Genomic DNA, 27,894 nt, shown 5'->3' with positions numbered 1-27,894 from the left:
TACTCTCCATTCATTTTAACCAATAAAAACATGATTTCAACTATCAGTTTCTATGGTTATTTTAATGACAAATATCAAGAGTACATCAATGTAATGCGTGAGCACAAAACTCTCAGCTCCACTTAACGCTGGGTTCTTTGGGAATCAAGGTTATCTTTCCCTCACAACCAAAAACACACTTCTTTGGTGACTGTTGATTTTGTGAAGTCCTGTGACCTGTGCAGCGCTGCCGACGACTTCCGTAAAGCCAAAGGTGCGTTGATGGGCGTGCTCTTGCTCTCTCTGGTCAACGTGTGTGCGCGCGCGCGCCCTTCCGGGAGAAGTGCCCGTACAAGGAATTCCGCCCCCGTTTACGTCACTCAGGCCCATACTCGGAAAAAAAAACCCAGAAGTTCGTGAGGATTTGGAAGAGTATTTTTGGCACAGAAATACTCCGTCATACGTCCAACTCGTGTTTTGAAACTTTGGCCATGTTTAGCATGATAATCAAAATCTTTAACAGTGCAAATAAGTCAGAATGCATGAAATAGCATTATACCCCCCCTTTAAGTTACTTCCTAAACACGCTCTCTTCCAGGCCTTGCAGACAATTGTAAGCTGATATTAGGGGCGACTACATTATTAACACTAGCAATCAATAATTCTAATATTGCCCGCTCTCATAACAAAAAGCAATTTTTGTAGTCATAGATGCACATTCAAAGCATATCACACAGTACACAAAATGTTATATTTTAGAAACTATATTTTTTAGCATCTACGTTTGAGCAGATTCGAGAACACAGTATTTCACATTAAACACAGGTCTAAACCAGGGATGTGCACTGCAACTAATTTGACAGTCATTTAAACGGAAATTTTGTAACCGACTAGTTGACTAGTCTAAAGTAAGAAACCCCCTAAATACTTGTGCGGATACCCATTTGAAACTATCAAACAGTCAAATCCCACAAAAACAGGTCATAAATATGCAGTACGCTTGCCTTGCGTTGTGACTTTTCGGAAGCCTTCTCCCTCATCAAAACTGAGTGGGAACATGTCGATTGCTGTCGTCTCGGAGATAAGATATTTTTTTAAGAGTTGAAGTGAATGACTCGATGGGCATTTGCTTGCTTCGACCATCACACCTACATACATGTGCTGAATTCCAAATTCTTCCTCACCTTGGCTTTCAAGTGGTCATTCCTAATCTTGCCGCGACTGACACAAAGAAAACGCATGGTAAAAAAAAAAAAAAAAAGTAAAATTATAATAACATCTAAGGTGCTATTTTCCCCAATGTTTTATTTTAATGTGTTATTTAAAATGCCTTTAAATATAAATGTAAACGAAAAGTAAATGGCAGGTGCATCATGGCCGACTGCTTCACATACATAAACAACACACAACTTAAATGTCCCAGGCCTGGTCCTCTCCCGTCCTCCACTGTCGTTACTCCTCCTTTTATCCTTCTGGAGCTCCTGGGATGCGAGACCAATGCTGCGCGTGCTGCCGTTCATTTAACACTTGCGCCATCAGCCTCGCTCCGGTTTCACGGCTCTGGGCTGTGCTCTGCTCGTCACAGTAATGTTAAAACGACAGTAATTTGAACAATAAAATCATGGGTTTTTTTTTGTTTTGTTTTTTTGTGTAATCGACTATTGTTTTAAGTGTCGACTAGTAGTAGCTGTACTGAATAGTCGACTAATCTTGCACATCCCTAGTCTAAACATTCTTAGACTGTAACATTCATCATGTAAACACTCTTATTATATTACTTTTATATCGTTTTATGTTTTATATTATATTATAGAGCATATAAAGATCCTCGTTTCATACAACATTTAGATGAACTGAAAGGTTTCCTATCTGCTTATATATTTCAAGATATTTCACTCGATTTCACACATTTCAGTCAGGCATATAGTTTGGGAAAAGCCCAACTAATAAATTATGTACAAGTAAAAATAACACATTAAGAAATGTAAGTAAGAATAAATGACTTGTCAGAAATGATATCCTCAGCTGGATCAAGCCACACATTGGAGTTAATTCAAGGCTTATTCCTCTCAGTGTGTCTTCTTCCAAAAACAATGAAAAGTAGATGAACCTGATAATGTTTGATGCTTTGTTTTTATCGAGGTGATGGGGGGTTAATGACGGATGGAGGCATTAGTGACTATGGGTGATGGAGTATTTTAAGTTATTTCTGTCGCTGTGATACAAGTGAATGCGTCAGCGTGTTCATCGACCCCAGGGTGTTAAGAAAATTCATTCAACTGAAAAGTGACATGCATTACTTTTTTAAAAAAGTAACTCAAATATTAATATGTAAATTTCTAAAGTAATGTGTTACTTTACTTGCTACATCAAAAGGTGATCTGATTAGGTAAAGCATGTTATTTGTAATGCATTACAACCAGCGCTGGTCATTAGCGATTTTTATTGATTAGCGATACCATTTACCAAATGCAAAATAATTGTATTTAAATACTATCAAATGAAAAATGTTTTGCTAAATAAATGAATAAATAAATAAGCTAATGTATCTGACAAAGCTATGAAATATATATTTTGTATCAAATGCCACCGTCATCCCAGATTGTTTCTTTGTTGGAAATTCATTCAACATGTCTGTGCATGCAAAACAGTCATTTTGAAACTCCTAACTAGGTTAGTGTCTGCTCTCTTAAATAATTTATGAACTGAGACCAGGTCTTAACACGTACGAACATTTATGCATAACACTTATTCCTAATTGTAAGAACAAGAGTACAATTACTTTTATTTTGGCACATTTTATGTGAAAATTTTACTTTTGTTGGTTTTATAAATCCTTCCCCAGATCATTACATCACTGCGGATTTTCAGCACTAGCAAAAAAGGAGAATTTTACACTGAAATGTCTTGCCTGGATTGAGGTCTCACCTCAGGGCTGCAAATTCGCTCAGTCAAATTAAAGCAATGGTTTTCTGGCATAGCTAGAGCACAGACTGTTTATTGCTTTTCTAAAGGGAAAACATAGAAGAGTGTATCTGACTGGGCAGAAATGCTTTTATATGGCTGTTCTGCCTTCTCTATATGAAGGCGTTGAAATGCAGAGGTTTGAGAGACGTTTTTCTGAGCAAATATAAAGAACATATTGCAGATGCTTATTGGAGATTTTAGTGTCATATTTTGAATTGGTTTATATATATATATATATATATATATATGTATGTATATATGTATATATACAGTTGCAAGAAAAAGTATGTGAACCACTTGCAGAATCTGTTAAAATGTTAATAATTTTAACAAAACAAAGGAGATAATACAAAATGCATGTTATTTTTTTATTTAGTACTGTCCTGAGTAAGATATTTTACATAAAAGTTGTTTACACATAATCCACAAGACAAAAAAAAAAAATAGCTTAATTTATTAAAATAACCCCATTCATAAGTATGTGAACCATTGATTCTTAATACTGTGTGTGGTTGATCTACGACTGTTTTTTTTGTTTTGTGATGGTTGTTCATGAGTCCCTTGTTTGTCCTGAGCAGTTAAACTGAGCTCTGTTCTTCAGAAAAAATCTCCAGGTCCTGCAGATTCTTCAGTTTTCCACCATCTTTTGCATATTTGAACCCTTTACAGCAGTGACTGAATGATTTTGAGATCTGTTTTTTCACAATGAGGACAACTTAGGGATTCAAACACAACTTTTAAAAAAGGCTCAAACATTCACTGATGCTCCAGGAAAAAAACACGCTGCATTAAGAGTCGGGGGTGAAAACATTTGGAATTTGAAGATCAAGGTAAATTTTATTTAATTTGTCTTCCGGGAAACATGCAAGTATCTTCTGTTGCTTCCGAAGGGCAGTACTAAATGAAAAAAAAAAAATATTCAAGCGAAATAAGAAAAATTTGGACCTCTTCATCCTGTTCAAAAGTTTTCACCCCCCGACTCTTAATGCATCGTGTTTCCTTCTGAAGCATCAGTGAATGTTTGAACCTTTTTTAAAAATTGTGTTTGAGTCCCTCAGTTGTCCTCCATGTGAAAAGATGGATCTCAAAATCATTCAGTCACTGTTGTAAAGGGTTCAAATATGCAAAAGATGGTGAAAAACTGAAGAATTTTTGGGACCTGGAGATTTTTCTGAAGAACAGAGCTCAGTTTAACTGTTCAGGACAAACAAGGGACTCATAAAGAACCATCACAAAACAAAAAAACAGTCGTAGTTCATCCAGGTAACCACACACAGTATTAAGAATCAGTGGTTCACAAACTTTTGAACTGGGTCATTTTAATAAATACAGCTATTTTTTTGTCTTATGGATTATATGTAAACATCTTTTATGTAAAATATCTTACTCAGGACAGTACTAAATAAAAAATAACATGCATTTTGTATGATCTCTCTTATTTTGTTAAAATTTTGCACATTTTCACAGATTCTGCAAGTGGTTCACATACTTTTTCTTGCAACTGTATATCATTTGTTTTCATTTTAGCTTAGTTTGAGTAATTAAATTATTTTTTTTTTTGTCTCTTTTTTTAGTTTTAGTTATTTTAGTATCAAGTTAAATTAGATGAAAATGAAAAATTTTGCCTTGGCAACTACTACTACTACTACTACTATCAGACGACAAGGCCAGTGAGGTCACCTCAAACATTACTTTTAAGGATCCCTAAATCTCATCTAAAGTTCAAAGGGGATTGTGCCTTTTCTGTTGCTGCACCCCGCCTTTGGAATAACCTGCCATTGGGTATTAGATGTTCTACTACATTGGGTATTTTTAAATCACGTTTGAGGGCGCATTTACTTGCCCAGGCTTATGGTTGAGCTAGCAGTTGATTGTACCTTGTTTTACTGTTGTCTCGTGTTTTAATTGTCTTTTTGGTTTGGTGTTTAATGTTTTTTTTTATTTTTATTTATGTTTTTGGATTATTGTTTTAATGGAAAGCACTTTCGCCAACTTGAGTTGTTTTTAAATGTGCTATACATATACAAATAAACTAAACTAGATAAAATAATAAAATGAGTTTAGGGTTTTTTATATTTTATCTTATTTCAGTTAAAGTTTATTTAATTTTATTTATTTTTTTTTTTTTTATGGTTTTAGTTTACTGTGTTTGGAGACTGTTTGAGATTTAAAGGGATAGATCATCCATAAATAAATGTCAAAATTTACTGTCTTCATTTACCCACCTTCATATCATTCCAAATGACACAAAATGAACATAAATTATATTTTTAATATTCTCTTATAATTTTTCCCATCCATTGAAACATTGAAAATGAACAACTTGACTCATATGGATTAGTTTTATAATGTATTTAACAATCTAAGTCTTCTGAAGAGACACAATAGCTTTATACAATGAACAGATTTCATTTTGGCTTTTATTCCCATGTACACACTGATAAACATGCATGGTTGATGTGCGAGAAGAACCTTATTAGAGTCAAAGTTTGAGTCTGAGCCTGTGTGCATCTGAACCTGCTTCTTCAGTAATGTTTTTTTAATGTATATCCACTCTTCTGTCTTTGCAGGTGAGTTCTGTAAAAACTTGACAGACACACTGGAGAGCTCGTCCGGCCTGCGTCTGTTCTGGAAAACCTTCAGGCCCTTTCTGCAAGGAAAAATCCTCTACACGCCTGACACAACTGTTACACGGAGCATCGTTACAGAGGTACAAACACAAACACGAACATACAGAAGAGCAGAGGCCAGTGGAAAGTTAATGCACTGCATCTTTTAAAAACATGGCCATAATTTAGCCTGAATAAAGAGAACACAGACTTACATTGCGTAAGATGTAAATTGGTGTAATGAGGATGAATGTGCACTTAATGAGCTCAGAATTGCAAGCATGTTTATGCTCGTTTGTGCGCTTTGACACCCAAGACTGTACTAAGAGAAATCCACAGAGAATTGAATGAGTGATTGTCACATGAAATTTTAAACAAGTATAAATGTTTCATGTTACCATTCTGACATGATTTCAGAAAGATACAGAATTTTTTCTGGATCAATCTGTTTCCCATTCATGAGAGGAAGCTACATTAGAAGAACATTGGAAGGGTTGAAACAGAGTATCTTAGTTATCATAGGGCCGGGTCAAGTTTTAGCAGATGTACATGGACGAGCTGCTGCTGGATTCATGAAAATAATAAATAAGTTAAAGTGTAACTTTAACGCCTATTTTCAACCTGCTTTGTATTGTTACAATGTCAGTATGTAAATGAACAATGTTTGCTCATTCTATGTTTTACCTGGACAGAGAAATTCACGTTTAATTGTCAGCAAGGGCTTTCATGAAAAAAAAAAAAAAAGAGATTATACTTACATTTTTTTGTGTCCCCGCTCATGGAATAAAATACCATTCTTTGCTGGTTTTAGCCACTGCCTACAACGCTCCAGATCCTTCACTGGAAATGAAAAATAACTCACTCTAGCTAAATGTTTACTTTTTAAATTCCTGCACCCGGGAACAATACAAGTCTACACCAATTATAACTAAAAGTTATAAAAAATTAAAAACAAGGTCCCTATTTGACTTATTTTTGTAAACTTCTTACTGAATTTCGAATTAAGCCAAAGTCAGGTCACGATTAGTCCTTTAAAGAGAACTACACACCTGAAGAGACTTTTAATTCTTTCTTTTACATCTACAGTACAACCCTCTGGTGACATAATGTGTGACTGGATGACACTAGTTAGTTTGCTTCTATATGAAAAAAGGGAGAGCATGCAAGAGACATGAAAGTAGCACCTGTATGTTGTAGTGTTGTCAAAAGTACTGACTTCGGTACCAAGTTGGTACTGAAATTTTAAAAGTGTGATGTTTTGAGCGCTGTTGAGCGGGTTCGTAAACACCTCTTATTGGCCATTGTGTTCACGCGCTCATCAGATATGTCTGTGATTTGCTACAATGATCAAAGCATCAAAAAAATGTTGTAAATAGACATCAATGACACTCTTCACCGAGCACTTACGCAGATACACAAGGGAGCGTTTGAAAGCAGGCATCTATCAGCGGACCGGTCCACTGATAGACGCATGCTTTTAAACGCTTCCAGTTTCAAAACGCTTTCAAACTCTTCCGTGTGCTTTTAAACACTCCTGTGCGTTGATCATTGTAGCCAATCACAGACATATCTGTTGAGCGCGTGAACACAGTGGCCAATCAGAGGTGTTTACAAATCCGCTCAACAGCATCACATTTTTTAAATTTCAGTACCAACTTGGTACCGAAGTCGGTACATTTGACAATAGCAATGCTGAAATATCCAGTGGTAGTGGTGTATATAGTGGTATATAAAAAATATTATACTATTCAATACATCAATTGGCCAACCAGAATCTAGTATTTCAATGAGATGAACTGCTTCCACTAAGTGTTCTGAACAGTGTTTCACATGCATGTAATGGAATCTGTTTGTCACCAGGCCAACCGCACCTTTGACGCTGTGGCTAAAGTTGGCGAACTGGCAGAGGCATGGCTGCAGAATGAAGATGTGATCTGGGATTTTTTCAACAGCAGCACACAGATCAACACACTGAGGGTGAGATCATCACTTTTTTGAGGCATTTCTATTCACAGTCTGAACTGTAATGAGGGCAAATGCATCAGGCAGAAGAGGGGTGAACTGGTCAGACAAATTATGCAATTTGCCTGTGTCACCTGTGTGAGCACTGTGGTTTATTGTGATGGTAACTTTTTAATGGAATGTTAGACAGCTACTGAAGCATATGAATGAATACAATTATCTAACAATGAAGCCAGGTCTGGATGGGACTTGATTTTGTCCATCAGGAAATTATTGGATTGTAGAAAGTGGGCATTGTAGACAAACTAAATGAAGGCAGATCTAAATGGAAGTTAGCAATGTGACGTAAATGTTGTTGATTTAAAGATTATGATGGCACATGAATTAAAAAAATAATGAAGTGCACTGATAAATGATTTATAATTAATATTGTAACTTTTAATAAACAAAAATAAAAGAATTGATTAATATCTTTAAAAAAATGTTACCTAGGTGTGCGGATATAGAATATAGAAACATTTCTGAAGTTATACTCTGTATGTTTCCGATTAAATCACCTAGGTAACATGGATTATGAATTACATCAAACACAAATCAACACGAGTCAACATGAATTAAGTTAATAACAAAGCTAATAAAACACAATGTTCCCTTATCATTCCCATCAGGATTTTGCAGGATTTTTTTTCTTCTGATTTTTGCCGCCCAAAATGACTAAATTGTCTCCCCTATAAAAAATTACGGTAATATTTGTGACATTTTTTGAAATTCTGACTATTGCTCTTCTGGCCAGGCTGATTTCAGATTCTTCTACAGTGTATGAAGTGTGATCCGGATTTTTCTACATAAAAAAAAAAAAAAAAAAAAAAAAAAAAAAAAAGGATTTACTTTGAAACATTTTTTTTCAGAATTTGATAGAGTAAGGATTAAAATCAACAAAGACTTTTGCTTTCTAGTTCCAACCACCACTTTTCCATTTGGAAGTCCTAAAGGCAAAGAGGTGCTGATAGTGATCAAGGCCTATAGGCCAAGATGTGTGTACATAGAGGGTCTGCTAATTGTTATCAGTTTGAATGTCTCACATTTGCGTTTTTGTCACATGGCCAAGGAAGGGAGAAAAGAAGATTGTAACTGTTGCTCGGTCTCTTTTCCTCTGGGTCCCTTTTTTGGGGCACTCTTTTGTTGCCTCCTCTTTTCTTTGTCTCTTCTTCTTGGGGGCTTTGCTCTTCCTCTCTTCCTGAGCTCTGCCTTCCATCTCTCTCTCTCTCTCTCTCTCTCTCTCTCTCTCTCTCTCTCTCTCAAATTCAAATTCAAAATTGCTTTATTGGCATGACTGTAAATAATACAATATTGCCAAGCTTGGAATACATATATACATAAAACAATAATAAAAACATCAAAATAATATTATATAATATTATATATAATATTATAACATAACTTAAACTTAAATAAACAGTGTAACAAATTAGAACATCTCTCTCTCTCTCTCTCTCTCTCTCTCTCTCTCTCTCTCTCTCTCTCTCTGCTTACTCTAATCTCTCAAGTAACAATTTGGGTACACTTAAATGTATGTTTTATCATCTCATACATCTATTTTGTAACTATTTCAGATGTAACCATAACCAAATACAGTGGTGATCAGAATTATTGGCACCCTTGGTAAATATGATCAAAGATGACTATAAAAATAAATCTGCATTGTTTATCCTTTTGATCTTTAATTCATAAAATCAGCAAAAATCTAACCTTTCATTGAAAGATAAGAATTGAAAGTGGGGGGAAAATCACATTGTGAAATAAATGTTTTTCTCCAAAACACGTCGGCCACAATTATTGGCACCCTTTTTTTCAATACTTTTTGCAACCTCCTTTTGCCAAGATAACAGCTCTGAGTCTTCACCTGTAATGCCTGATGAGTTTGGAGAACACCTGAAAAGAGATCAGAGACCATTCCTTCCTACAGAATCTCTACAGATCCTTCAGATTCCCAGCTCCATGCTGGTGCTTCTTCTCTTCAGTTCACTCCACTCATTTTCTTTAGGGTTCAGGTCAGGGGACTGGGATGGCCATGGCAGAAGCTTCATTTTGTGCTTAGTGACACATTTTTGTGTTGGTTTTGATGTTTGTTTTGGATCATTGTCCTGATGGAAGATCCAACCATGGCCCATTATTGGATTTCTAGCAGAAGCGGTCAGGTTTTGATTTTTTTATCTGTTGGTATTTGATAGAATCCATGATACCAAGTATCTGAACAAGATGTCCAGGACCTCCAACAGAAAAATAGGCCCACAACATTAAAGATCCAGCAGTATATTTACCCGTGGGCATGGGGTACTTTTTATCCATGTGTGCACCAAACCCATCTGGTGGGTTTGCTGCCAAAAAGTTATTTTTTTAGTTTCATCTTACCATAGAAGCCGGTCCTGTTTGAAGCTCCAGTCTTGTCTGACAACTGAATTTGCTGGATATTGTTTCTAGATGAGAGCAGAGGATTTTTCTTGTAACCCTCCCAAACAACTTGTGGGGATGTAAGTGCTGTTTGATAATTTTCTTTAGGCTTTCTGAGACTCAAGACTCAACTAATCTATGCAGTTCTCCAGCTGTGATCCTTGGAGAGTCTTTGGCCACTCAAACTTTCCTCCTCACCACGCATTAGGATGATTTAGGCACACGTCCTCTTCCAGGCAGATATGTAACATCTTTAGTTGATTGGTACTTCTTAATTATTGCCCTGATAGTGGAAATGGGGATTTTCAATGCTTTAACTATTTTCTTACAGCCATTTTCTATTTTGTGAAGCTCAACAATCTTTTGCTGCACATCAGAACTATATTCTTTGGTTTTACTCATTGTGATGAATGATTAAGGGAATTTGGCCTTTGTGTTTCCTCATGTTTATACTCCTGTTGAACAGGAAGTCATGGCTGGACAATTTCATGTTCATGATCACCCTGTTATGCTAAAAAAATGTAAATATAAATGGGAATATACTTCAGAGATATTTTACTCATAAAAAATTCTAGGGGTGCCAATAATTGTGGCCAACGTGTTTTGGAGAAAAACATTTATTTCATAATGTGATTTCCCCCCACTTTCAATTCTTTTCCTTCAATGAAAGGTTAGATTTTTTTGAATTTTATAAATTAAAGATTAAAAGGATAAACAATGCAGATTTATTTTTATAGTCATCTTTGATCATATTTATCAAGGGTGCCAATAATTCTGACCACCACTGTACTGTTACTAAACCATTTCAATTGTAAATTATGTGCTAACTAGTTTTGATTCAGTATTAACATTAACCTATTGCAATATCGTCACACTATAGCAATGCTCTCCCCATATTTTACTATTATAACTGATCTTATTTCTGTCGTTGGTATAAGTAGCAGTGGGTAGTAATAGACAAGAAATGTATTGTTTTATACCATCTTGCTGATAATGCTTCTTTAGTCGTTCAGCAAAGTGATAAATTAATTTACTCACCCTCAAGTCATCCTAGGTGTACAGTATATAACTTTCTTATTTCAGCCAAATACAATCAGAGTTAAAATATCCTGGCTCTTCCAAGCTTTATAATGGGAGTGAATGGTGCCATTTCTTTTGAAGTTCAAAAAAGAACATCCATCCATCATAACAGTAATCCACACAGGGGGTTAATAAATGCCTTCTGAAAATAAGTGATTTTCATTTTTGGGTGAACTATCCCTTTGACCTTTGTTTTATTTACAGCTTCAACAAATCATGTTTTACAGTGCATGTGGGTTCTGTGGGCTACATTCTTGAGTAAAAAACTTGGATACGATGTCAAAAGAGCAAACATGTTTTCAGTGACCTGGATGCTGGAGAAAGTAGCAAGTGTCAGGATCTCAATGTATCTGGAATGGTAATCTAATCTTACTAGTTCACACAGATCTATCACTATTTTCTCCCCCGGTCCACTGGGTAATTCTCTTGAGATCAGTGGTGCTGCCCTTGTCTCGCTGCAGCATGAACGTGTCTGCACACAGAATTTAATGTCCTGTGAAATAACGGCCACCAAGCTTGTTCATGACACCTGCATAAGCCTTGATGTCTATCGTGAATTTTGTCAAGGACTACCCCAGCTAACAAAAATATGTACTAAGAACCTTTTGCTAAACAACATTTAGCTTGAACAATACTTTTGTGTTCAGACCTGAAAATACCCTCTGAAGACCTTGGATATACTCGCCACATATTCTGGCCACCCGTTTCTGATGAACCTGAGTCCTGGCTGCAGCGTGGCATCTAATTGAGTGTTCACCCTGGTGAGCTTCATTTTTGGAGGAGTTATTTATGACAGAAGCAGCCTATGTAGTTATCTCACCGTGGCTTTCAGTGCTTTCCGCTGTGTGATCTGGGCCCCATGAGAGTGCCTCAGCTACAGCCAGTCTCTTCTCAGGATCAAGCTCTGCAATGGAACTGAACTGCTTGAACTTGATCAGGAGCCTTTGACACTCAAGTGGTATGTTACCAAGGTCTTTATTATTCAGGAGGTCTTTTTCTTTTTCAGTAAAGACAAGAACTTTATCCATGTAAAGTAGGGCTGGGCATTGACACAAATTTCACGATTTGATTCAGCATTTACAAGCTTGTGATTAAATTAGATTTAGGTTCAATTCAGTTTCGAATAATTGGGGCCTATCAGGTACAGTGCATGGCAAATTTCCACTTACTAAATTATTAAAGTTTAAAATGAACTGATTTGTAGGGTACTTACATTTAAATCACACATAAGGATGTTTTTTTATAATAACAACATTATAATAATTACTTTGCGAGGTTAAAACACTGATTGAGCGATTACATGCAACATGATTCATATTTTGGTAAGTTTTACTGTATGTTTCAACATACCTTCTGATGTTCATTAATGTTTATTTTCTGCTGTAACTAGTAGTAAAGCTGAAGAGTGCGTTCACATGTGCTCCATGCTGCCGCTTCGCTTAAACAGATGTGCTACAACGATCTGTCATGCCGCTTTAAAGAGTACCAAAGCAGTATTTGTTTAAATTTTGCAATAAAATTGACAGAATTTGAAAGCTAAGACTTTGTTTTATATCAGAAGTAACAAAGCACAAAGCTTATTGTGATTTATTAGGTGGGAGATATGCTACAAAGCTTTGTTCATTCATTAACTAAACATAGACTGAAAGATCGATTCTTGGGATTTACGAATCAATATTGGTTCTTTAAAATGAGAATCGATTAAAATCAACAAATCATAAATATTTTTTACCCAGCTCTAATGTAAAGTTATGCCACCTTTAAATTCTTTGCAGGGAAATGTGGTTTTTCTGTATTTATATGGATTTTCATATGACCAATGTGAATTGTGTAAATCAGTGAAAAATTGTTGCATTTTTAAATAAATTTATTTCATTCATGGATTGTTAGTTTGGGTCGCTCATAACATGCATTTGAAAACCCAACACGCACCAACCAAATTCCCAAACTTGTAATCAGAATTGTTAACAAATCTGTTGTCAACAAAAGTGAAGCGTAAGGTTCTCGCCAAAATCAACGCTTTAATATATTATTTTACTTTTGAAAGCAAAGAAATTGAGACATAAATATTAGTATTGTGATTTTACTGTTATTCTGTAAAATAAAATAATTATTAATATTATTATTATTATTAAAAAAAAAATTCATTTTAATTATAAGAATTAAACAATAGACAAATACATTACTATTGTACTGTAAAATAAAACTAGCATTTTATAATAATAATAATAACTAACAACAATGTGCTATTATTATTATTATGTTGTGATATTAAATAGGTGGGTCAAGTTTTCCTTTTTGTGCCTTTAGCTGATCACATGGCTGCTCTGTCATTTTTCTTTTAAACATTTCTGGACTGATGATAATTCAAAATGGGAAACATTTGGAGTGATTAAAGTGTTCAGCTTGTGTCTCTTCATCGAGAGGAATCTGGTAAAACCCACTTGATTGATCTAAGAAACTAAATAAACCAGCTCCATAGAGTTTAACGATTACATCCTCTGCAGTGGGAAGAATGAATTTCACCCTCTTCACTGCCTTAATCAACACAGATGGGGCATCTCCGTGGGACTTGATTACCGACACCATGGTTGCACACCACCATGTCTTGTTGCTTCTTGCTCCATACGGATGAGTTCAGCTTTTATTTTGGGTAGCAGAAGGAGGGGTACTTGATGTGCTGCATGCGTGGCATAGAGCTCACCTTCTCTTTTCACTGTTATCATCTTTCCACCCTGCTGAGATGCATCTTTTAATTAATTTCAACTAGGCCCATCTCTGTAGCTGCTGCCTGACTCAGAAGGCTCTTTTCCCTGAAAGTACATTCCAGTGTTGTAGTTCTCTAAACCTGTCTGTGTCTCAAGTTCGTTTGTGCCAACGCATATCATCTGCTCTGTGCTATTGTGTCTTTGGCACACTCTTAAAAATAAAGGTTTATTGGCATTGATGGTTCCATGAAGAACCTTTAACATCCATAGAACCTTTCCATTTCACAAAAGGTTCTTTTAATGTTGACACAGACTCAACCTATTCAGGTCTTGGCCTGGACTCGAATGACCTGGTCTCAACTACAACAATGGTACTTTCACATCCTCCTGGACCACTGCGTGTGAAGCCTCAACTGGAGCTGTTCTTTTTTTTCGGTGACGGCTGTTCAAATGTCTCCTCACTTGTCACACATGCTTCAGCTCATGTATCACTCTGAAAGTGGTGTCTGACCTATTTTCAATCGTGCAGTCAGTCCAGTGCACTTGCCTTGTTTCCTTGTCAACTGCACCCAAGAACTTGTCCTGTGATTTCTCCCACTTTCAGTGTTGTCAGTGTCCTCTTTTATCACATTTATTTTATTGGAGGACGTCTTTTGTGTTTGGATTGCTGGTTTCTTGCACGTTCTAGTGTTCCTTAGGTTTGCATAGCTTCCTGCATTGCCCCTTCTTATGTGTGCATGCCTTTTGGGAGTTCTGTTGGTGACTTGCTGGATGAGCTCACTTGGCATTTCCAGAGTTTGCAAACTAGCATTTAGAAGAAACAAACTAGCATGTTTCTTCTAAATGTGTCTCAGGCAATATCAAGCACTCATTTGAAAGTCTTGTGGCTCTTATTCTGACTTCTAAATGGTGGTGAATGTGCTTGTCTGCCTTGTCACCAAGTTCACAATTAGCAGTTCACAAAGTGAGGAAACATGCATCTCTACTTTCTTCCCTAGAAAGAAACATCACAGTTATGTATCTGGTTATGTTTTGATATGAAGTAATTGCTCTAACTGTGCCAATATGAGACCATATTTGTCCTAATCATCTTCTTTATCAAAGCTAACAATGTGAGGATCTTCTCTTCCTTGCTTCCTATATAGACGAGAACTAACCTGTACATCATTGTTTAGTTTTGTTGCAGTTCTGAAATGATAAAATCCCCATTTTCCATTCTGGACACTCTGAAGGGTAAATCACACCTGTGGATTAATCCTCTAAATCTTCTAACCAATAAATGCTTATAACATTAAACAAAAAATAAAATGGCACCTTGTGCAACCAAAGGTTGTTGGCTACTGCACCAGGCCATAGTTCTCAGCACCCCAAATATGTTCAAAAAGGTTCTAGCCAGAATTTCAAGTAGTTAATATGCAGTATTTCATCAGGAAGTGCTTTATTAGTTGGTTGACAGATACACAGGACTTATCTTCTATTGTGAATGTAGTTCAGTGTCCATTATTGTTATGGATGACTCACCTCAGCTGAGAATGAAAGAGAGTCTCACACACCCCTCACGAATGAAGACTGACACGAAAGCTCTTAAACCCTCCATCTCGCTCGCATGGTGTGTGTGTGTGAGAAAGAGAGTTTATTGCCCCTCCTCTGTGATAGGGTGCATAAAAGGAGAAGGTAATTATGGATAAGTGCAGGATCATTTTCACCAGCAGCAGGAAAGGGATTAACCAACGGCACACCTTCAGACGAACCCACTATCACTTCATTTCCCCCCCTTCCCCCATGGCATCAGTGTCATTTTGAATGAGGTTATAGAGTAGAGGAGGATGAAAAGATGAGTGTGGATGGAGGAATGGTGTGGAAAAGAAGTGAACTTTGTTTTGACTTTCTCATTACCCTGTTCAGGACCTTTACACAAATGCACAGGTCATTATTTCTGTCCAAAACCTTGCAAGCTGCCTATGTAGGCAGCATAGATTCGCTCACAATTAGGGGTGTGTGACATTAACAAAACATAAAGTGCTGCATCTGATGTGGCATTTAGTGTATTTACCATATTGTTCCAAATATAAGAACAATATATATTTTTTTTTTTTTTCAAATCAATTTTTTTATTTGGGGGGGTTGTCTTAAAATCAGGGTCGTCTTAGTTGGAACAATATGATACTCAGACTCTTTAATAGAGCTCATGAAATTTTTTTTAATTAATATTGAAATATGGATTTAAAAAAAGAAATTATACTTCAAATATGAAACATAAGCCGCCAGTAGGTGATAGCAAGTCACTGTCATAATGAGTGAGTCATTGAATCCATTCAACCAATTCGTTCAAAAAGGCTGAATTATTCAGGAATGAAGCATGTGATTGTCTTTAATGAACAGGTCATTGAATTATTCACCCAACCGATTCGTTCAAAAATGCGGATTCATTCCATAACAAAACACCACTGATTGTTGCAGCAGTTCTGTTTGTGGCTTTGTTTGGAACTATTTTCATTGTCGAAATAGAGCAAAAACAGACAACACTAACAATATTGTGTATAAAATATCGCAAAATTAACTTCTTGTTAATCAATATGACATTTGCAATTGCGGTGATATTTGATAACAATAGCACTCGTTCTTGTGTGATAGTCCATAACTACATCATATGACATACAGTAGCCTACACTGCATGTTAAAACTCTTATAGTGTGTGATGCTGAATAAACAATTAGACATGTTGTAGGGATGCTCATAATTAACAGGTTAACTGTTTACCAATAGTAAGTATAGTATATGCATGAGTATATAAACACTATCAACATAAACACTATAAACTTAGCTATAGGCTATTTTAGTTCCCCTCACTCTACAACAAATCCTTTAAATTTAACTGTATTCAGAACAAAACGAATGAAAAACAAAAGTAGCTATATACTGTGAATGTCAAGCCAAAACGAATTCATTTAAAGCGAAACTGCAGCCTACCTCTCTAAATCGGCACAAATCCAAATGTTTCCATATTCGCGATGTATTTGGATGGTAAACTATTATGCATTATGTAAACCAGGGATAGGCAACATTGGACCTGGAGTGCTGCTGCCCTGCAAAGTTTAGCTCCAAACGGGAAAAAATAAAATAAAAATCACCTGCCTGTAGCCTTAGTAATCCTGAAGACATTGATTAGCTTGTTCAGGTGTGTTTGATTAGGGTTAGAGCTAAACACTGCAGAACAGCGGCACTCCAGGACCGACGTTGCCTATCCTTGACCTTGATGTAAACTAAATTGGTTCAATGGATCACAAAACACATGGTTCAGATCATATTATGGTTTTGAGTCACGGATCATTTTTCGGATCAGCAAGAAAAAGAAATTAATTGGGGGGTAACAAATGTAACTTTGATTTCCAGTTATTATGTAAAGCACACTACTCCAATACCACAACAAAAACTACTAGCCTAACTGATAAAGTTCAAACATTATTAAAGGCAAGTGAACAGTCAGTTGATTCAGTTCTGTTGTAAAGATACTCACTCCTTAATCAGTTACATGTACCTCACATGATGATGAGTGCTATATGTACTGTATAATGTAATGTATCTCTCTGTAGAGGGGTTCCAAATCAGTCATGCATCCTCAATTTCAGTTACAATGATTCCTGAGAAGATGGTACAGTAGTCCAGTGTCTCTGTCTGTTTCTATTTAAACTGTTTGGTTGGCTGTCAAGAGGTTTTTTTCTTCTGACATCTGAGTAAATTACATTTTATAGTCAGGTGTTTTGGCACAATAATTTATGTTTAATGGCTAAAATATTTTATGGTGGCCTCCATTAGCTGCAGTGCCCTAATGTGTTCATTTAATACTGCTTAATTTGAAAACATTTTAGCATTTTAACAAGCAGAGCTTTGCGTTTTATTGGAAAATAGGGTGCCAATGGTTTTGAATTAGTGATCTTAAGAAGAGTGCATTAATGTGACGCTCAGCACATAAAAGTCTATCTGTCTATCTATCTATCTATCTATCTATCTATCTATCTATCTATCTATCTGTCTATCTGTCTGTCTGTCTGTGTCTGTCTGTCTGTGTCTACATATTTATCTATCGTACATCTGTCTGTCTGTGTCTACATATTTTTCTATCGCACATCTGTCTGTCTGTGTCTACACATTTCACTTCATACAAGAATGAGCACCAATTTTTTCATTTCCTGCAGTGGTTCCTCCAGCCTTTTTGCAGTGATGTGCTAAACAGATTTGGGCACTTTTAATAGAATTATATTGGTTAGTAATAAGACTTGAATAATCATGATGTCACTCTTTTATTAGGTGCTTCAGCACAATGAGATGCAGGAGTGAATGTTACTATGGACACATTAAACATGGACTCAAACACACACACACACACACATACACACACGAGATTTCAAAAGAATCCACAAGCACTCTCAAGGCAGCAGAATGATTTACATATGAATTGTGACTTTCAACAAATGTGTGTTTGTATATGTTTGTTTGAATTCGTCATATGTTTGTTTGCTGAGCATTTCAGTCTCTGTGTGTGTGTGTGTGTGTGTGTGTGTGTTTTATATGCTCATGTGCATTTAAGTGTGCTTGTATGTTCATGGGATGTGTGTTTATATTTGTGTGTTTGTATATGTGCGTTTATAGGTGTGTGTGTGTCCATGATGCATTTATGTGTATTTATGTGCGCTAGTATGTTTGTTTGCATGTTTTAATATGTATGTGGAGTGCTTGTGTGTGTGGGTGTTCATATATTCATGTGAATCTCTCTATGTTAATATTTGCATGTCTGTGCACTATATGTGTGCCATTTGTGTGTTTGTATTTTTGCGTATATGTGTATTGTGCTGTGTGGAGTGACATGCTTTTATCCTTGCAGGTTAGGACAAGGAATGATAAAGGAGAGGGGTGGAACTGCAATTTATGACAAAAACGTGTGAGTGTGTCTGTGTATGAGAGAAACACAGAGACAAAGAGGCTTTTGCAGTGCTGAGCTTGTTTCCAGACAACGCTGAAGAGCAACAGTGCCACCTAGCTTAAAGAGAGAGCGAGAGAGGAATAACGCACACACTAATTGCCTGGCTGTACCGGGAATACAATATGCTCTCTGAATGTCTACAGTATTGTCATGTGTTTAGCACAGGGATGTGAAAAATACTTTTACATACACAGAAAATGCAACAGTATGGGTGTTTCTGTAGGAATGGTAGTGCTGAGCAGTTCGTCAGTTCAGTATCGATGGCCGTCTGACTGACAGGCAGCTGCTTTGGAAGACTTGGATGTGTATTTGCTTCTTATGGCATGTGCGATAATGTGGCTGTTTGTAAGAATGTTCAAATGCCCAAGTAACTGTTGAGTAATTTTCAGTAATTTTGTTACGTGCTTTATTATTATTTTTTTATTTTTTTAATTGATATTTAGATTTAATTTATTTTTAGTTATAGTTTTTTTTTTTTTTTTTTTTTTTCCCAGTTAATAATTTTAGTGCTTCAACTTTGGGTTAGTTCACCCAAAAATGAAAATTCTGTCATTAATTACTCACCCTCATGTCGTTCCAAACCCGCAAGACATTACACAAATTAAGATATTTTTGATGAAATTCGAGAGGTTTCTGATCCCCCATAGAAAGCAATATAATTACCAAATGTAAGGTCCAGAAAAGTAGTAAAAACATTGTTAAAATAGTCCACATGATTACAGCGCTTCAACCTTAATGTAATGAAGTGACAAGGACACTTTTTGTGTGCAAAAACAACAAACAAACAAACAAAAAACTTTATTCAACAATTTCTTGTCTTAAGAGTGTGGAACGACATGAGGGTGAGTAACTTAACCTTTACACTTATTTCAGTTTATTGCCAATTGGCAACATTTGTTTAGTTTTTCAACTAGTATTTACATTTTATTTAAGCTTTATTATATATATAACAATACTGAGTGAATGCTCTTCGCACATAGTATACATTCATCAAATTTTGCCAGCAAAAGCTTCTAAGTTCACAGAACCAATCAGAAGACACAAATCGAATCAAATGATTTCAACATGAATGATGTCGAGCTGCAAGTTTTTATTCTGTTTCAAGAGATTTTTAACTAAACAAGATGGAAGAGTATGATGAAATGGATGAACCTGTGTTAGTTTCAGTCACTGGCAAATGGAAACAACCCTTGTCACAACCCTAGTTTTACATGTTGTGTGAACTGAACAGCATACATCGGTTGTGTTGTGTAAACATGTGAATGTGTTCTGTATTTTACAGGGTCTTCTGAAGAACCCTGTTCTAGCAGTAGTTATGGACCAGAGTCTGGAGGATACTAATCTGTCCACAGCGCTAATCAGCAACTTCCTGTTTAACGGTCCAGAGTCCCAGCGCCAAGCGGGAATGCCAGCCTTTGACTGGCGTAACGTCTTCAGCATCATCAGCCAGGCAGCACAGCAACTCACTCAGATTCTACAGGTCTGTCTTCTACATCCACTGTAGTTTGTTGCAGGGCTTTTCAGAATGGAATGGAGAATGCATTTCCATTCATTTCCTGAATTTCAGTTGATTTTGTACTGAAGTAGAAAACAGGATGCAGAACTGTAATTCACATTTGAAAATTGAAATTCAAAGAAATTGCAAAACATGTAATTTTCTACTAAAAGTTTGTTCATCAAGAAAACTTTGAATGTTAGCTTAAGACAGTTGTATTTATTTGTTGATTTATTTACTAAGTTTAAAGGTTATCATAGACCTTTATATTTCCCAGAATTTAATGGGAAATTCTGTTTCTTTGCCTTTCAATTCCTGAATTTGAATTGAATTTGACCTAGGGTAGCAAACAGGATGCAGAATTTGTCATTTGAGATTAAGAATGCATTGAAATTCAAAGAAATTGTATTTCCCCCTAGAATTTGAAATTTTAAAATTAAATTTAAATTTTTGTATTTGTAAAACTTTAAATTTTGGCTAGAGAAAGTTTTATTTATTTATTTAGTTATTTGCTTAGTTTGTTTAAAGGTTATACAATCCTTTAAATTTGCCATAATTCAATAAGGAATGCAGTTTCTTTTCAATTGAATTTGAATTGAATTTGAGCTGAGGTAGCAAACAGGATGCAGAATTTGTCTGAATTTGAATTTAGGGAAGAAAAATGAATTGATATTCAAAGAAATTGCCAAAAGTGTAATTTTCAAATAGGCTTTCTTAAGTTCTTCAAGACAAACTTTGAATGTTGGCTTAATAAAGAAAAATTCATTTATTTATGTAAGTTTGAATGTTATATAGGCCATACATTTCCCAGCATGCCATTGGCTTTATTCTTTTTCCTATTCAAATTCCAATTCAACATCCTGTGAAGCATGTCTCCTGCTCAATTCAAAATCTATGATCTCATGAATTGAAAATGAGCCAATTCCTAAATTCTGAATTATAACAAATTTGCCCATTGGTCTCAGTCCATCATCATGGGCTCCTAATCATCCCCATATATACTGATTGGCTTCATCACTCTGTCTCTTCTCCACCAATAAGCTGATGTGTGGTGGGCGTTCTGGCGCAATATGGCTGCCGTCGCATCATCCAGGTGGATGCTGCACATTGGTGGTGGTTGAGGAGATTCCGCCTTCCATGTAAAGCGCTTTGAGAACAGAGAACAGCGCTATATTAAATGTAACAAATTATTATTAACAATTAATTTCAGGTTTCATTCAGAATCACTGCTTTTCTCTCAGCCTTTTCCAGCATTCATCTGCTCTGATCTCTTTTACTCTCTTCATCGTTGTCTTCCCTCTTTTATTCTCAATTTGTCTGAAATGTAAGATCAGCATGGTGTAGCCTAGGGGTGAACTATCTGGGCTGGCAACCAAAAAGTTACAGGTTTGAGCCTTCCAAAGGTTGATCCATGAGCCAAATATCAAACACTGAACCTCTGATTCAAGCACACTGAAACTGTAATGAGTGCACTCTAAAAGCCCTTTCATATTATTCACATCAACATTCCCCAAGGCATCCAACTCTGTGGAGGCAACAGTCAAGCTGCATTGTTGCACACTAGTCAAGCATTGTAATGCTGAAAGTGCAGCCAGTGATCACAGTGATTAATTTCCATGATGTATCATTTTGTGATCAAAACCAATCAAAGAATCAAAACAGAAAAGAAGAAAGACTGATCCTGTGCGGATCTAGATGCATTGAGTTGTACAACAAAAAGCTGAATCCTTGTCATGAGATTCAGAGATAAATACTGTGTGGCGGAAATCAAAGCACATGACATTTGTGTTGTCAAGCGATCAAGCCCTGAATAAGTCGTATAATTGCTTTAACTCAGTTTAATGCATCCGATGAATGACTAAAGAGGTAGTTACACTGGTTTTTAAGAAATTTAAATTGGCTGCACCAACAATAAACATGGTAGAACAAAACATTTAAAATATTAATACTATATTAATATACAAAAAATAAAATAAAAATCTACTCCATTTTTCTCATTTCATCTCAAATCTGACAACGCATCTATAATATGGTTTGTTGTAAATAGCAACGTCTAAAACAGACAGAGTTCAGCTAATGTATGTTTCAGTCGATGTTACAACAGCGATGATCAAAAAGCGCGGACAAAACAGTCACTCTTTGTAAACTTGGTTCAATGCGAGTGCCGTATGCTCGAATATGAGCAGTTGATAGCGCGCGAGCGCAGGTGAGACCTGAACAGCACACGTTGATATCTGTGTTTAAACTAAACTCATTTAAGTCTTGCTAATTTAAACATTCAAGAGCAAGACACAAAAGAGAACTTGCGCGCTGTAAGAAGATTTCTGTGCTAAGCTGGTCAGGCTGGTTTTAGCTGGTCTCCCAGCCTGGTCATAGCTGGTTTTAGAGGGGTTTTGGTTAGCTAGGAGACTGGGAGGCTGGGAGACCAGCTTAAACCAACTGAACACCAGCTAAGCCAGGCTGGGAGACCAACAAAAACCAGCTACTTCCAGCTTAAACCAGCTAGACCAGCCAACCAGCTTAGGCTGGTTTTAGCTGGATTTTTCAGCAGGGATTATACCCAAAAATTCTTCATACAGTGGACTACCAGTAAAATTGCTAAAAATTTGGAACCAAAAATTATTCACACTTTGACCTGATCATGTTTTGTTTAAGTATTATCAGACATTATTAAGATAATTTTTTTCTGACAGTTTAACTCTAAGATCTTGTCATATTTTATTACCATTTTTTTAAACTATAGTGAATAAACTCTATTAATGAATGAAATGTTCAAGGTGTCTGAATAAATTTTGGTTTGACTGTATGTACTGGATCGTGCATTATAACTTAAAGGGAAAGAAGCCTACTATTCCTGCTGTCTGTGTTTTAATGTTAATCAAACAACAAATGACAAAGAAATCACTCACTGCTCTTGACTGAATAGCTTTTGTATTAATGATTCATCTTTACTTAATTTATAGTGAAGATAATATGCAGTGTTATTTTATATTTGATTATTTTATTAATTTTCTGTACCTGAAAACACCTGAAAATACCTGCTGTTGCTTGTAGTTTGATTATTTGTTCTTATTTTCTTTATTTTTATTTGACAGTTGTCCTATTTTCCCTGAACATAGTACATAGCGAATCATACCGAAATTATGACCCTAAAACCGTGATAAAAACCGAACCATGAGTAATTTGAACCGTTGCACCCCTATAATATACACATAAAGAATATCGGTCGATATATCGATATCGGATTTTTTATTCCCTAATATCGGCATCAGTCCCCATAAACCCGAATCGTTCATGACATTTTGTCAGTGGATGTTGTCCAGTCTTGAAATGTTTTATGGTTCAGCTTGATTGGATGCTGATGTTTCCTTCATTCTCTTTTATTTATTCTCTGCTCTGTTTACTCTTCTTATTCGGTCTCTCCACGGCTGAGCTCAATCCTGAATTTCCTTTGCAGACGCTTCTCTGTTCTGCCTGCTGCTTCTGTTCATCGTACGCCACATGAACCTCGTTCGTCACTGTCAGATTCAGATGCAACATGGGTGTTGAAAATTGTGCGTGTGTGTGTTTCAGTGTTTTGATCTGGATAAGTTTGAAGGTGTCAGCAGTGAGACTGTGCTGGTTGAGCAGTCTTTGAAGCTCATGATTCAGGACAGGTTCTGGGCCGGACTGGTCTTCACGGATCTCTCTGACCCCAGTGACCTCCAGCCTCCATCCCACATCAGATACAAGATCCGCATGGACATCGAAGAGACTGAAAGAACAGACAAAATCAAGGAGAGGTTAGAACTGAAAACATCACCAAAAAACATGAAGCTGGGTGGGGCAGTGAAGACATTTTATATGAAATGAAATCTTTATTGTCCATTTGCATGGATGTTTATTTTTGCCCCAACCGGTGGAATGACTTACACAATATAACTTATACACATATATTCAGTAAAAAATAAAACAATTATTAAAAAACAATTGATAAAGGGACATAATTCTTAAAAAATAGTTGCTCTCGGTCCCCTGTAGCACCCTCCTGATGGCAGTTTTTCAAAGCCATTAAAAATTGGATGTAATGGACATTTAAAGGTGCAGTAAGCGATCTTTGAAAAATCAAGAGTAACGTCAGTTCTGGCAGGTCACGTCAGTCAAGCTCGCATCAGCTCACTCCCAGGTGACTCATGTCTATCTATAGGAATACGACGCCTATCACAGCATTCATATATATATATATATATATATATATGCTCCTCAGTATTATCAGTAGCTATCGCATTTCTCAGAGCTAATTACCCTCCTCCATCCCCAGCTCCTCCTCTCGCCAGTCAGGATTTGGCCTTCTGAATCCCCTCGAATCAGACTATTTCTTGAAAAATGTACAAGTTAAATTATTGACATTAATGACATCTGCACATTTCTTTTAGTTCTGTTCTGTTACCCCAAGGGGGGTTATTGCTGCTCTCCCTGCTCTTATCAATGCTAAGCTGCATGGATGTGCTATTCTTGCTCAGAACAGAACCATACCACCAATACAAACTCTGTGCAGTTATCAATCATATTTGACGATAGTGGTCCTGACAGAAAAGCTGTTGAAAGTGGATTGGACCGAGCACCACAACAAACTTGTAGCCAATCAGCAGTAAGGGGCGTGTCCAGTCATGATGGGAGAGGAGAGAGAGAGTTACCTCTGTTACCTCTGTTTTTCTGCCACCATTATGCACGCGCAGCTGCAAGTGACTTAACTTGGATGTCTGCTTCAAATTGGTCTATATACTCTTGTGTACTGTGTGTTAATTTTTTTTCTGCTTCCTTGTCATTCGTTCGTCATTTTCACTTTATTTTTCGTGAAGCATTACTTTGCTTCGCTTCTGCTATGATAAAAGAGACACTCTTGCATTGCGTGTTCGTGCATTTTGGGGGCAGAGCGATGAAGGGAGGTGTGTGTTTGTTTGGGTCGATTTCAAATATCAACAGTGTTCAACAACGATTTTGAGAAATTGCATACTGCACCTTTAATATCACTGATGCTTTCTTTATAGCATGTGTTGTGAAAATCTCATGTTTTATACTTGAGGGATATAGAGAAAGATACTGCTGCTCCACTAAGATTTTAAAACATTCGCACTAGAGGATTGTCTGGGATAGAAAGTCTGTCATTTCACCAGAAGTTTATAACAAACTTTGAATTATAAAGGCAAGAAATGTGATTAATTATAAATAAAAAAACCCTAAAAATTACAAATATAGATGATATAATAAATTAGTGGATAAAATATAACCAATAAAATGACAATAGATATTAATAATTAGCAAACCTCTGGCATTAAACATTGTAGGCTCTGTCCTCATAAGCCTGTCTGTTTTAATATGGATATTTTTTAAGTAGCGAATGCGGTTTGTCTTTCAGTTCCTGAATTTGAATTGAATTTGAACTAAGGTGGCAAACAAGATGCAGAATTTGTAATTCAAATTTAAAATTAAGGAAGAAGAATTGATTGAAATTGTCAGAAGTATAATTTTCAACTAGGTGTTTCTTAAGTTCTGTCCATATTTGGATTGTTGACTTGAGAAAGAAAGCATATGCAAAACGTAGGTATCTTACTTTTTTTGTTGTGAAAATACATATACAACCCTTCCATCCTATGCCAACATATAGAAACTGAACCACTACATAACTCATTGTTATTATTAACAAAAACTATAAAAAAAAAAAAAAAAAAATGTTCAATTTAAATAAATCTGAAATAAAAAAAAAAGTAAATATTAGATTCGAAAACTTAAACTTGAAAAAAAAAACCTTAGAAATGTTAGAAATTCTAAAAAAAAAAATGAACTGTTAAGTTTAAGTATTAAAATTACTAAAACTGAAATAAGAATAAATTAAAGGTAAATAATATATATATATATATATATATATATATATATATAAAATGACAAAAGCACAATTACTAAAACTTACACTAAAATGAAATTGAAAAGTAATTTTCTCATTCCAGTGGATTTGTACCATATCACACATACTGTAGAAACTGATCAGTAAGCATGTCCTGCAACTGCAGTGGGTTCACTGGAGATGTGGTTTTGTGTTCATGTGTGTTTTAGGTCCTGGTCCCCAACGGCCCGCGACAACCCATTTAATGACCTGCGGTATGTGAGGGGAGGGTTTGTGTACCTGCAGGACATGGTGGATCGAGGAATCATTAAGGTCCAGACTGGAGTCAATCAGACGCTCGGAGTATATGCACAACAGATGCCATACCCATGTTACATGGACGATGTGTAAGCAAAACTGCGTGTGTGTGTGTGTTTATGAGTGATCACCTCAAAAAAACTGCCCTTGTTCAGGCGTATTGTCCGTGACTGTGAAATATGAGAAATTATATAAACACTGATGGTCAGTGTTTTCATATTTAAATGATAGTTTGGTGTTGAGAGTGGGATGGCAAATCATGCAGAGAGGAAAGGGATATTTTCAGTCGATCTTACAGCATAATCAACGGCTGTGATTCATGGCTGAAGTAAATGTCAAATTAATATTGGCTTTGATTGGTTTTCTCTCTCTCCATCGGCTTGAAAAATCCATCAGCGGGGGTTTGTGTGCATTTGTTTATTTGTGGTGACATGGACATCAGAGCCACTGCAGAGCGGCACTGTGTTGTTTTAATGTGTTTATTGATTCGTGTGAAAAGCTGTGTGTTTTATAGATTTGAATGAGGCTGCTTTCATGAAACTGAGACATCATGCCTAAGGTCTCAAACTCTAGCCAGGTGATATTCTCAAATACAAGTGTTTTTTACTACCATGCATCTTAATTTGATACCATGTACAACATGCGCACACCCAAACATTTTTGATAGATGTGCGCATACAGGCTTGTTTGTTGTGGTAACTTGGCTACATTTTGCATAAGTCATTGTGGCGGAATAATAATAATAATAATAATAATAGAATATGCACTAAAATGGAAGACTTAATTTTTATGGCCCCCATTACATATAAAATTAAGTAATGCATCTTTCACAATAATAGTTCATTACTCGTAATTAGTTAGTAGAGGTGAAATGATAATTACAGATCCTTGCTTTAAGAAAATTAGAGGACTGTCAAAGTTCAGATAGAAGGAATAGAGATTCACATAAACATAATGATCATAATGAAACTAAATATTCCGCTGGTTACATATGTCACCTTGGTTCTGTGAATTCCGGATGACTGCCAGAGATGGTGTTATATTAGTGGATAATTACAGCGCCAGCCAGGTAGGTAAAAAAAAACATATACCACTGAAGTCACATAGTGACGTGAGCTGAGCTGAGGGAATATAAGCCACTGCAGCTCAGCACCCTGCTTTGAAGTGTCTCTCGAATTTCCGAGTGACAGGGAACTCTGGTGGTTATCCGGAATTCACAGAGACTTGGTTACATATGGGGTGGGCGATATGACCAAAATCTTATATCACAATATGATAATTATGTATATCATGATATAATTATTTTTGCTTTGAATAAGGTTTTTATTTTCGAAATCTTATATTTTAATATTTCAATATTTTTTTGAAATCTTATAATTCTTGTCACCAATTTCAATATCACAAAAAACTAATACAAGCCTAAAGAAAAAAAAAAAAAAAATCAAGCTTACTTAAGTTTTATAGTACAATAATAATAATAA

At 36.0% G+C, this 27,894-nt stretch overlaps 1 protein-coding gene across 2 annotated transcripts in view; it reads left to right on the top strand.

Annotated features, from left to right (window-relative positions):
* Nucleotides 1-27,894, top strand: part of LOC127515853 (phospholipid-transporting ATPase ABCA1) — a 195,397-nt gene that overhangs the window by 57,783 nt on the left and 109,720 nt on the right. For both annotated transcript variants that reach the window (XM_051899955.1, XM_051899953.1), the window contains exons 10-14: nt 5,517-5,656; nt 7,416-7,532; nt 20,020-20,217; nt 23,806-24,014; nt 26,326-26,502. In XM_051899955.1, the coding sequence (XP_051755915.1) occupies nt 5,517-5,656; nt 7,416-7,532; nt 20,020-20,217; nt 23,806-24,014; nt 26,326-26,502 (841 nt within the window). The remainder of the gene's footprint in view (nt 1-5,516; nt 5,657-7,415; nt 7,533-20,019; nt 20,218-23,805; nt 24,015-26,325; nt 26,503-27,894) is intronic.

This window comes from Ctenopharyngodon idella, chromosome 7 (assembly GCF_019924925.1).
Source record: "Ctenopharyngodon idella isolate HZGC_01 chromosome 7, HZGC01, whole genome shotgun sequence".
NCBI classification, from domain to species: Eukaryota; Metazoa; Chordata; class Actinopteri; order Cypriniformes; family Xenocyprididae; genus Ctenopharyngodon; species Ctenopharyngodon idella.
The sequence above is the reverse complement of the archived record's forward strand: the minus strand, read 5'-3'. Positions and strand labels throughout refer to the sequence as shown.